Raw genomic sequence first — 12,150 nt, 5'->3', positions numbered from 1 at the left:
ACTTAGAATCAAAGACTGGTTGTGAACCAGAGTCGATGGTCACGTCAACAGTATCTGAGCCCTCTCGACGATCGACCTCGAATACTGGGGGCCATCACCCTCGGGTAATGATTTTTAGCAAGGAAGGAAAATTTATGCTTGAGCAGTCTAGGCTCGGTGGATAGGATTTATTATAAGGCCAAACAGTCGAATGAACCATGCCCGCATAGACCACCTAAGCCATAACACGAAGCTTGGGTACACTTACAGTTTTGTATATTACACACAAGAATGAAAGAAAGTTTCTACCTTGCAAATACATATTTTGCCCCTTAAGACTATTGCATTTTGTTTCTTAAAGATAGTGAGCCAAAGAGCCGCCTCTATCTGGATCCAATAGATCACCCTCACTTGGGGATTGTCGTCCAAGACAAACTCGGACGGCTCGGGCTATCGAAGCCCGAAGGCACAAAAGCCTATTAGGCAGTGCCTAAACTTAAAAGGCTACAGCTACTCCCACTCGGGGACTGCCATCCAAGACAAGCTCGGACGGCTCGGGCTATCGAAGCCTAGAGTTACAGAGCCTATTGGGCAGTGCCTGAACTTAAAAGGCTACGACCACCCTAGAAACGGCTCGGAGACGTCCAAAGCCCATAATCAAAACATAAGGCCTTCCAAATTCCAAACCGGTTCAGAGGTTACCCTCAGCACAATTATAGTCTAAAAATATCTAAACAAGCACTTTGGGGAAAGCTTCCGGTCATACTGAGCCCCCAAAAGTTTCAAACAAAATTTACAGCGAGAACAAGTCTTGTTCGAACCTCCGAACAAAGACTTATTACTACGTTTTATTCCGTGCTAAGGCATTTGAAATCTTTGCAATTATAAAGAGGATGCCAAAAGTAATAGATTCGAAAATTGCCGAAAAGGAAAAAAAAAGCCTTATATACATTCCAAAAAAGTCTTTACAAAGGCCAACGGAAATGGCCTCAACAAAATAAGTGTACGAAATACAAAAACAAAGAAAGATCCCTAAGTCACCTAAGCCTGATCTTCACCAGAACCTGCCTCGTCACCAGAGTCGTCGGTGTCTTCTCCATCCTCGGGTTCGCTGGAGCCCTCAGAGCCTTCCCCACCCTTGGGGTCATCCAGCTTCTTGGCCTCGGCCTCGAGCTTTTTCGCTTCTTCAATTTTGGCCGACAGGTCGAAACCCAGGCATGGACCTCCTCGAGAGTCTCCCTTCGAGACAACCGCTTCACATACTCAACAGTAACTTTCAGACGGGCCTCAGCTGCCTCAACATCAGCCCTATACTAGGCCACCATCTCTTCAGCATCAGCCCTGGTTACTTCCGACATGGACCTCGCTATTTCGAGCTCCTTGCCAAGGGCATCCCGTTCAGCAATGGCCGAGCCCAGTTGAGACTGGAGGTTTTCGATTTGTTAAGCCCGTGCTTCGGGTTTCTCTTTCGCCACTCGGAGCTAGACCTATGCCGATGCCAGCTGCTCCTGGGCGGTCTCCTTCTCCGAAGCCAATCGGTCCATTTTTCCTTTCCCCTCTTCGGCCATGGCCTTGACCTCGTTCATCTCGGCTCGGAGTTAGTCGATACTGTCAACCTTCTGCTGGACCTGCGAGGTTTGGCCGTTAGTCGCCATGGCTAACTCGTCATTGCTAACTTCAAAAATCTTTTCATGTTCCACTAGGTCGGCATGCTCCTTCTGAGCTGCATCCAACTCGGCCCGGAGGCTCTTCACAGCTTCTTCGTGCTGCTCGTTGAGAAGCTTATACATATCCCTCTTCTCGACGAGCTCCCTGGCCTCGGCCTCGAGCTGGTTAGCCTCAGTCCGGCACCTGAGAAAACTTTCATGGTGAAGTGCCAAAGCCTGCAAAAAGATAAAAGAGAGAAGACATGAGGGACATTAAAAACTAAGTCAGAATACGAAAGAGCGTAATGACACCTTACCCGGTTCAGTGCCTGCTGCGCTTCATTAAACAAACACGACACGCCCACCTCGTTCATTTTCGCCTGGTCTTCTTCGGTTACCAGGCACCTGAGATAGCTCGCTACTCCAACGGGGGTGGAAAAAACCCAGGCATCCTCCGGGACGGTGATGATTATCGACCAGTTATGGTCGGGATCCGTACTCGGGGTGAGAAACTGGTTGATCAACTTTGGGCTCGAATTCAGCCCATTGGTTTTTGAAGACGGCTTCTTCCTCGGCACCTCCAGGTCGCCCAGCCCGGTAAATTCTTCCAAAGCGGCCAAGTCTACTACCTCGAAAAAAGAACGAAGGGGATGGTCCGCACTATGGGCCCTTTCGTTGGATCGCTCCTTCACCGTTCAAGCCTCTTCAAGCCTCTTCGAGCATGGACTCGGTGTAAGAAGGTGACCCTAAAATATCTATTACACTGGGTGCTTCCTTCGGGGCATGGCCGGCATCCGGGAAGTCTCAGCCCCGGTCTCCTCGTCGACCTCCCTAATGTGAGGGAGATCGGCCTCATGAATTTCCTGTTCAATAGCCACCCGCTCTTCGGGTGAGATCGGTTAACGAGCTATAAGAATGTCATCCTCCTCGGGCTCGTCCCTGAGCCGATAAAGCAAGTATGAGTCTGGTGATCGAGAGCCAGAACTCTCCTTTGGCTTACGGGCCAACTTTCTCCTTGGCCTCTTCTTCTCCGAGCTCGGGGAACACGAAGCCCTCATTTTCTTCTTCTCTCCTGGAGCAGGTCTGAGCTGCCCCGAAGCGGAGGGATCGACGGACAAGTCCTCGCCCCCTACTAAAGGTCAAAGCTCAATGGTCTTAGGCAAGCGTGCGAGAAGAAAAGAAAGGAAATAAGAATGTGATACTAAAAAGGGAGCCTAATGTTACTTATCCGGGAAAGAGATCTTACCATGAGAACGGGCCTCCCAACGGCCCTTCGAGAGCTCACACCACAAGCAAATGCCCTCGATTCACTCCTTGAGCCGAGGAATGGCATTTGGAACTCAAGCGAGGGCTGCACCACCACAAATACCGATGAGGAAAATGGAGATACAGCGTAAAATCGACATTTAAAAGAAAGTTATGCTTACGTGATACATTCCACTTCTCGGGGAATGGCCTAAACTCGGCAGGGATCAAGTCTGTGGTCCTCACCCGAAAAAATCGTCCTTGCCAGCCCCGATCCCGATCCTCGTCGATGCTTGAAAATGGGGCTTTGCTAGCTCGGCGTACGAGCTTTATCAGTCCCCTGGAAGATTCGGGGACTGTACAGGCGGAGCAGATGATCGATGGTGAACAAGCAGGAGTCGATTTTGTTCACGAAGAATCGGAGAAGGATCACGATCCTCCACGGCGATGGGTGGAACTGACCGGGACATACTTCATACCTCCTACAGAAGTCCAAAATAACCGGGTCCACCGGGCCCAGTGTGAAGGGATAAGTGTAAACACTCAGATACCCCTCCACATGAGTAGTAATGGCGTCATCGGGCCTGGAGATCACTATGTCCTTATCCGCCCAGCCGCAGTCCTTTCGAACCGTAGGAAGGACGTCTTCGGTGATGGAGAAAATATACCTTGATACCGCCTCACACCGACGAGGGATTTTCGACCTTAAAATCATCTGCGATCAAGCACCCCCTGGGGACGAACATTTTCAAGGGAGGGTCGGGAGCCAGTTCATCGGTAGCCACGCCCAGAGTGGTTCTCTCGAGGACGACCACATCAGGAGTGGTCTCCTCGACTTCGGTGGTCGGCTGGGAAGAAGAAGAAGAAGCAACTTTTTGGGGAACAATTTTGGAAGTTTTCGCCATTGTTGTTTGGAAAAAACTTGAAGAATATGAAGAAAGGTTGGGAGATGAAAGGTAAAAGCTTTGCTAAGAAAATCGTGTGTTGGTTTGGATAGAAAATAAGTGAAAGCTTGTAATTTGCTGAGAAATCTTGAAGAACTAAAGTAAAAATGTTGGAGTATGAAGAATGGCAGTGAGATCCTGAAGATTCGAAGGTAGAAGCTTGGTTAAAAGGTAAAAAAAATGAATGAATGAGGGGAGTATTTATAGAGGCTTCGTGTCGTTTCGCGTCTAGGGATGGTCTGCCGATGGCCGACACGTATTTGAAGTCATTATGACGCGACTGACGGGACGTTTTGGATTCTTTGTCGTTTCTGTCACGGCGTATTGAAGAAGGAATCAAAGTGCTCATGTCGTTTCTCGTCGTTTCCGTAAACTTACTCTCCGAAAAACGAGGAGACTATCTCTATACGGGTGAAACCGAGCCCATGGGACGCTTCAGTTTCCGATGAAGCGAATGTATCAAGAAACGCAAAGGCAAGAAACCGGAATCGAGGCAAGGAGCCCCATAATCTGGGGTCCGGGCAAAATACCTGCCCTCGAGAGTATCGGGGCCATAACGCCCAGGTCCGGTTCGAACCCCAAAAGCCTCAGAGAGCATTACTAGATAATCGAGCACGACCAACAAAAGGCCGTGATATCCGCGACCAGCCGGATATCAGGCGTGGATTTCGGCACGTATCGGCAGAAAATCAGTGATTAGTTAAACAGAAGATTTTTACCTTTTATGAATTGTACATAGGGTAAAACTCCCCTACTATATAAATGAGGGTTTGATTATTCATTAGGGACACTGTGACACGCATATCAATACAATATACTCTTATTTACTCTATTATTCAAAGTTCTTACTCTTGTTCATCAGTGATTTGTTATTGTGACTCCGGGATCGAAGGCAGGCATCTCATTAAGGCTGTTATTGAGTCCGGAATCACCCCCCTTAAGTGATTTGACAATCTATTACGTCATTTATCTGTTTAATCTAGCGCAATTTATCATTTGTATTAAATTAATCCGCGTATCTTTAAAATCACATACAAATTTAATTGTTATCCATTTTTTAAGGTAAACAGCTAATTAAATACCAATTAGCAACCTCAAAAGTGACTATTCTTCAAAATCATCCCTATTATTTGAATGTGCGCCTTGCAAGTAACAACAACAACAACAACTCAGTATAATCCCGCGAATGGGATCTGGAGAAGGTAATGTGTACGCAGACCTTACCCCTACCCTAGGGTAGAGAGGCTATTTCCGATAAGACTCTCGGCTCCCTCCCTCCAAGAACTCCCCACCTTGCTCTTGGGGTGACTCGAACTCACAACCTCTTGGTTGGAAGTGGAGGGTGCTTACCACTAGAGCAACCCACTCTTGTCAAGTATAGTGCAACAAATAGAAAATTGCAGCCGCTTCGGGTGCGCATGACAACCATGGCCTAAACGTCATAAAGAATTAACCCAAATAGCCGTCCACCTAATTTTTTAAACTAAAAATAGTTAACCCAAATAGTCGTCCACCTAATTTTTTAAACTAAAAATAATAGGTTGATGTATATATACACTTTATATATACTATATGTATAACTATATATAATCCATGTACAACGGTTTAAAAAAATAAACATTGAATATGACCGGCTATTTGTGTAACAATCCCAAACTTCATCTTCATCTTTCTTGTGGTGGATGTTGTCCAACAGTCTCAAAGATGATAACAGATAATAAGATCCGAAAGAGTATGAAAGCGAAGACGCTTAACTTTATTTTAAACCGGTTTAACAGACAGACACATTCTGTCGATAGCTAAATTGTACATTGGTCCAGGTTTATAGCAAATAACTACGTAAGCATATTACATAGCCAGCCATTTTCCTCTTTACTGAAGACAGTTCAAGAATGGAGGACTCTAATACAAAGGGGCCTCCGCCGACAACTACAAAACTAGAATACATGGAGATGCTGCTATACCAGCTTAACCTCCTCGGACGAGTCTTCTCAAGTCCTCATTCTCCTTGTTCAAAAGATCGATACGAGATTGAAGAATGTTGATCATTGCCTGAGCTCTCATCACTTCAATCTTCAACGTTTCCCTCTCCATGGAGACATTTAGTATCTCGTTCTCTAAATTGCTAATGAACTTCAAGTAACCTGGTGGAACAGATTTTTCCAGATTGGAGGAGTCGAAAGTAGGGGGATTAGAAGGTTGGCTTTCTTTAGGTTCATGGGGCTCTAACAAGGGGAAAGCTAAGAGAGGGGGGGAGTAATTTGTCGTCATCATCGTTGTTGGTGGATCCTGTTGGCTAGTAGTTGAATCTTCAGAACCATTTGCATGGCTAGAGCTAGGATCTTCGCGCTTGGATCTTTTGCTTTGAGCTAAAGAGAGGGGTTCTGGATCTTCTGGTGATCTCTCCCTCTTGCAAATAAACGGAATAGGTTGGGGATCGAGCAGGTTCTCGCTTTGGCGAGGAGGAGCCTTATGTCGAGCATCCTGTTATGAACAGCCAACAGTTAATAGGGCATCTGATCTTACCAATAATATATAAGTATTTATCAGAATAAATAAATCCAAACAACAGTTCCATGTCAAGAACTTACATTCGTCACTGTGAGGACTTTTCCATCGCAGGTAAGCTACTCATTTAAATTCATACATATCATCAAGCACTAATCCCCAGGAAAAACATAGTAAAATTCTCTTGAGTGGAATTTAATGGAAAAAAATCGACAGGAATTGCGAACTCCTTTTTCTTTTACTTGTGTAATTGACTTCAGAGGCTCCAGGTATGTAATGTCAATTAAACAAAGCTCCATCGCACCAACTACCCATACTAAAATCATAATATTTTTTCTCCCTTCTTCAAAAAAAAAAAAAAGGGAAAAAAAGAAGAAAAAAAGACCCAAAACATCATTCCACCCACAGTTATCGTCACTAAACAAACTCGCATTCGACCAGCAACCATGGTAGCAAATAAAGCATCATAGTTTTTCAAGTTGAAGTTCATCTCCTCGGGTTTGCGATGATTGTCGACAGCACTTAACGCGAGCACCTAAGTGTGACTGCAGCCTAGTGATCAATGAAGTGTGCAGACATTGGAGACAAATAACACTACGTGATTTCTCCCAGCCTAAGCCTTAGTGTCCAGAGTTATCCGGCTAGTGGGAAGTAACAGGTACTGGAGCATTGTTGAGGTGCACGCGTGCTGGCCCCAACACCACTGTTACATAAAAATGCTGAAGTGGAAAGAGGGAGTAGCGACGGTGTCCTATGGCATAGCCGCTAGACCAAGTGTAAAGCAAAAGGCCTACAAATCTACCTAAAAATAAAAAATAAAATAAAAATAATTCAAGCCCTTGATATCCTTCAATACGACAGTTTACTTCCTTCTACTTTTTCTCTTCCCATGCATATCAATGCACGCCACGTTCTCATTCAGATGCAAAGTAGCTAATCGATTTGCATTCCCCTAACACTAAAATAATGTTCCCTAACTTGAAAATAGTCAACGAAAATCATCCATGATTGCCATAGTTTGAAACGACGAACAAATCAACACGTCCAATAAATCGGTCGGAGGATTTTATCCACTAAGAATTTTCTCCTAACACAAAGAGGAGGAAAGAAAACAAAAAACATAAATTGATAGATCACACATTCATAACTCTCCATTGATAGATCTAGCGTAGTCCTCGCCTGAAAGGCAGAAAAATCTTCTTCTTTCCTTTCTTGACGTAGGGCATTGAGAACTAGAAACTGGCTAGTTCTACTCCCCAAGTAGCCATATTATTACCCATATTAGAACTGCACTTACCGGTGATAAACGGAATCTGGAAAAATAAATGTGATATCCACATAATCTGAAAAGATAAATTTGCAAATTAATTATTCCATTTAAGAAGTTTGACTCTATGGCACGAAAACAAGTTGAGAAACTAACCAATCTAAAAACTATCTACATTTGTCTTCTTTTCATTCAGAGATAATTGGAAGTTTGGAACTAGCCTACATCCTGGACTCCATGTCGGGGACACAACTTGAAAGCCTTCTTCTAAGTTTCATGTCTAGCTCACTGCGTTAAATAGAGAGCTCGGTAGATTGCTCCCCAGGTCCTTAAAAAGACGCACTTATACTTGGAAGCAAAGAAGCAGGAAGATCAGACATTGTACGCCTTCCAAGTAACTTGAGGATATATATAAGGTCTCTATGCCAATGTGGCAACTCCGATACACGATTATGTGAAGCCAGACTAAATGGTTATAGAGAATGGAAAATAACCACCCTGCCGACTTGTGCCTCTGACCAGACAAAAACGGAGCTAAAATGAAACCTCAGCGAAGCCAGCTGTCTTCACGTTCTACTTGGGCCAATAAAAGATTACGACAAATAACTTAGATCACGACAAAAAACTTAACATCAGATGGATGAAAACATTTAATGGAGCAAACAACTATCACGTTCTAACAGAGACCCTGGTTTCCGACAAACAGTCATACATGGAGAATGAAGAGAAACTAAAAGAACATGACACATTCTTACAGAAGCTAAAAGGGTTTGGGTGGTTTCCGAGAATAGTCATACAAGGAGAAAGAAGACAAACTAAAAGCAGCAAATATTCTTGCAATTAAAAAAACTGCATCAGCATGTAACGACAATAGCATTCATAATTTCCTGTAATAGTAAGTTGCATTTATCCACATTAATAGCAGCAGCAGAAAGCGAAAATATGCAAAGATTTGCATTAAATGCATAGATTCGACGGATTGAAGAGATCAGGAAAATATGAACCTGGTCAAGGTCATTGCCCTCAACTCGCGCTTCATCACCATTGGCCGCGTCATCCTCTGTCTCTCCTCCGGGAACCAGGAGGGCTGTATCATCATCCCATTCCTCCTCAATAAATGGCGCATATCTGTCGCCATTCGGAGGTCCTAATCCACTTTTTTGGAAGATTCTACAAAGTACAAAGGCATCCTTTTTCCTCGCAAACAAACAAAAACATACTAAGATTCGAAATTTCAATAGAAAGTAGCCAAGTCCACATCCTATACATTTTCCGAATGCAAATTCGCACCTGCACAACTCCAGCCCTTTCCAATTCTTCATCAGTAAGTCTGTACTCATGCATCACCCAATTAGTTCTCTTACCATCGGGAGCTCGACCACTATGGAAAACGAGTGTTTTCTTCATTCCAATGGTCTGAGACTTGTGGCGAACAGGACGATCCTTCCCAGTAGCTTTCCAGTAGCCCTTGCCAGTGGCTCGGTTAAGTCGAGATCCATTCCCATACTTCCTATCTACAGGGCTGAAAAAGTACCACTCTAGATCTCTGGTCTTCAGCGATGAATATTCTGTACAGAAAAAAACAAAAGGCAACTCATCAAAATTAATGACTACCAAATTTAAGAGAAGAAAGTGTCTACAAAAACGAGAAACGGATAACACATCCAAACAAATACAGCACAGCTTTCACAACAACCGACAAAGAAGAAATGAGATTTTATGCAGCAGCATTATGACTTTTAGGGACACCAATCAAAAGTCAGAAATGCAGAAATCTTCCTGAAGACTAAGAACACTAACACTGCTTCTCTAATCAAAAAATTCTTTGTCGGGTTTTGCGTAAACATTCGAATTCTCTCTGACGTCTTCAAACGGGTAACAGATTTAAACCCTGTACATAGATAAGCTTTATGAGAGAGTAAAAAGTCTTTTAACAATGAGTCAGCACCTTCTCAGACCCTTCCTCTTTAAAAAATTGATGAAGAAACTTCTGTATACACTAAAAATTCAATATTTACATTAAAACAATCTTAAAGATACATTTTTTCTTACTAAAAACTCAATCTTTATGGTAAAACAATCATAAAGACACATTTTTATTACTGAAAACTCAATCTATGGTAAAAACAATCATAAAGACACATTTTTTCTTACTAAAAATTCGATCTTTGGGGTAAACCAATCATAAAGATACATTTTTCTTACTAAGAACCCACGCTTTATGGTAAAAACAACCATAAAAGACACATTTTATGTTACTAAAAAATCGATCTTTGTGGTAAACCAACCTTAAAGATACATTTTTTCTTACTAAAAATTCAATATTTATGGTAAATCAATCTTAAAAATATTTGTTTCTTACTTAAAACTCAATCTTTATGGTAAACCAATCTTAAAAATATCATTTTTCTTACTTATCAAAATAAAGAATTAAGCTTTCAAGCTTCATTTTTCCAATAAATTGAAACTAATTCATCCCAGAAAAACACAGAATAAACCACAAACAGATTGGATGTTTTCACTTACAAAACTAAGCAAACATCTCAAAAACAAACTCAATCTTAACATACATAACAAAAAAGAAAAAAAGAGAACAAGAGATGACAATTTTTTTAATAAAAAAACCCATAAACAAGATTAAAAAGATAATTAAAAAACAAACCTGCAAGTTCCCAAGGCTCAGATTTGTAAACATCAATTTCAGAAACAGCCTGAAACCGAAATGGCTTCGAACAAGCTTTTCTCCTTAGATAGTACCTCACCAACTCCTCATCCGTTGGATGAAACCTGAAACCCGGCGCTAACGACGTCGGCGGCGGAGCCACCGCCCTCTTCGGCGTCGCCGTCGTAACGGGTACTGCCGCCGGTACTATAACAAGTGCTCCTTCTTGCTCCATTTTTTGGCCGAAAAATCAAGAACCAAAAAAAAAACACAAGAAAATGATAATTAAGGTTTCTATTTAAGAAACCCACCACAGAAATAACAGATACATAAGAAGGGGGCAAAAGGGTGTTAGGTTTTGAGAAGATTAGAAGTGAAGCAAAGCTTAAAAGAGAGAGAGGTGGGGGTGGGGGTTTTTGGGGGGGTGGGTGTGTATGATGATAACTTGTTTCAGAATAGTGAAAAAAATGGGTTAGCTAAGAAGAAGGGCTAAGGCTATTGCCCATCGGTTAAGGAAGCGAAGATAGGAATGGATGCTTGCTTGACACGGAAATCGAAAATCCAAGAAAAGCCATTCATGGGGGTAAGGGGGGTCTTTTTTTGTTGGGGGGAGGGGGGGAGGGGAACCCATAAAAGCAAGTATGACTTATAGTGAGCAGAGGCTTAGCTGTTTGTTTTGTTTTCTTCTCTTATTTCTTTTTTCCTTTTTTTCTTTTATTTATATTAGATAAGTCCGTAATATGAAAATTTATCATAAAATTAATTAATTTTACGTTTATTGTCCATATTCTTAATTAAGATTAGCAATATGAGCAAGCTCAAACAAGCAAAATTATTATTTGAGATTGAAGCCTCTCGTATATCAAATGCGTTCATAAATAATGTTGTCTATCGTCTATATTATATATCGTTTAAGGTTATTGCGCACCCATTTTAAAAAGACATCAAACAATTTTGGAAAAATTCAAGTAGGTTTATAAGCTAGTTTGACATTAAAAATATTTATTTCTATTATATTTGGATGAGTCTGTAAATGAAATTAGCTTCGGTGTATATTATACTATGTCTTTTAAGGTTCCAGCACTTCCCTTCGTAAAAAGACATTTAAAAAATGCTTAAAAGTAGACGAACTTATGTCTTTTTGGCTAATGTCTTTTATGACTATCCAATATAAATAATTTTGATTGCAGGCTAAAAATAATTTAGTCCAAATTCTTAACTCCCTCTAAATTCTATTTTCGTCGTTTATTCTTCTTTCGGTAAAGATATAGTTTATTTTATTTTTAAATAACTTTAACAGAATCTTAGGCCTTCTGCATTTTCTCAAAAGTTTCAACACTTGTAAGTTGTAATCAATCATAAGAATATTTGTCGGAAGTTCTTTTTTCTCCCACTTAAATATTTTAATTAACACGTCAAATTTAAATAAAAAAAATATTCCTTGTTTTCTAAAGCAACAAGTTTTTTTAAAACACATCCAATTTGTCAAAGTTGAGATAGCATAACACTACTATTGAGTTGAGTGGAAAACTTTACTTAAGTGATATATATGGAATTAATTTATAACCATTACACTACAATATAATTTTGATGCTAACATTATCATACTGGAAGTTTTAATTTTTATCATATGACTAACAGGGAAATAGAAAATATCTTAGAAGAAATGGGACTAGTATATTGTTGTTTGCGTTTTTTTGTTTATTGTTTTTTACCTGGTGTTCATATTTATATTGAGTCTTTGTTGAGGTTTTGTTTTTAAGATGAAATATTCTTAAAATGAGGGTGAATGGGAAATGGAGGAAAAATAAAATTTTGAGTCAAATTTTAAGTTTCTCCCTCTTGACAATGAGACATTGTCCCATATTGGAAGAGGAAGACATTTTTGGTGGGTATATA

At 41.2% G+C, this 12,150-nt stretch overlaps 1 protein-coding gene across 1 annotated transcript; it reads right to left on the bottom strand.

Moving 5' to 3' along the window:
• Nucleotides 1–5,549: 5,549 nt before the first annotated feature.
• Nucleotides 5,550–10,851, bottom strand: LOC107759137 (NAC domain containing protein 50). The gene is made up of 4 exons (XM_016577012.2): nucleotides 10,252–10,851; nucleotides 8,880–9,157; nucleotides 8,594–8,779; nucleotides 5,550–6,298 (listed from the first exon to the last, which is right to left on the bottom strand). Exons 1-4 carry the CDS (start codon nucleotides 10,484–10,486, stop codon nucleotides 5,783–5,785), a joined length of 1,215 nt encoding a protein of 404 aa, XP_016432498.2. The 5' UTR covers nucleotides 10,487–10,851; the 3' UTR covers nucleotides 5,550–5,782.
• Between the last annotated feature and the right edge of the window lie 1,299 nt (nucleotides 10,852–12,150).

This window comes from Nicotiana tabacum, chromosome 13 (genome assembly GCF_000715075.1).
Source record: "Nicotiana tabacum cultivar K326 chromosome 13, ASM71507v2, whole genome shotgun sequence".
Taxonomy (NCBI): Eukaryota; Viridiplantae; Streptophyta; class Magnoliopsida; order Solanales; family Solanaceae; genus Nicotiana; species Nicotiana tabacum.
This window is presented reverse-complemented; position numbering and strand designations above follow the sequence as displayed.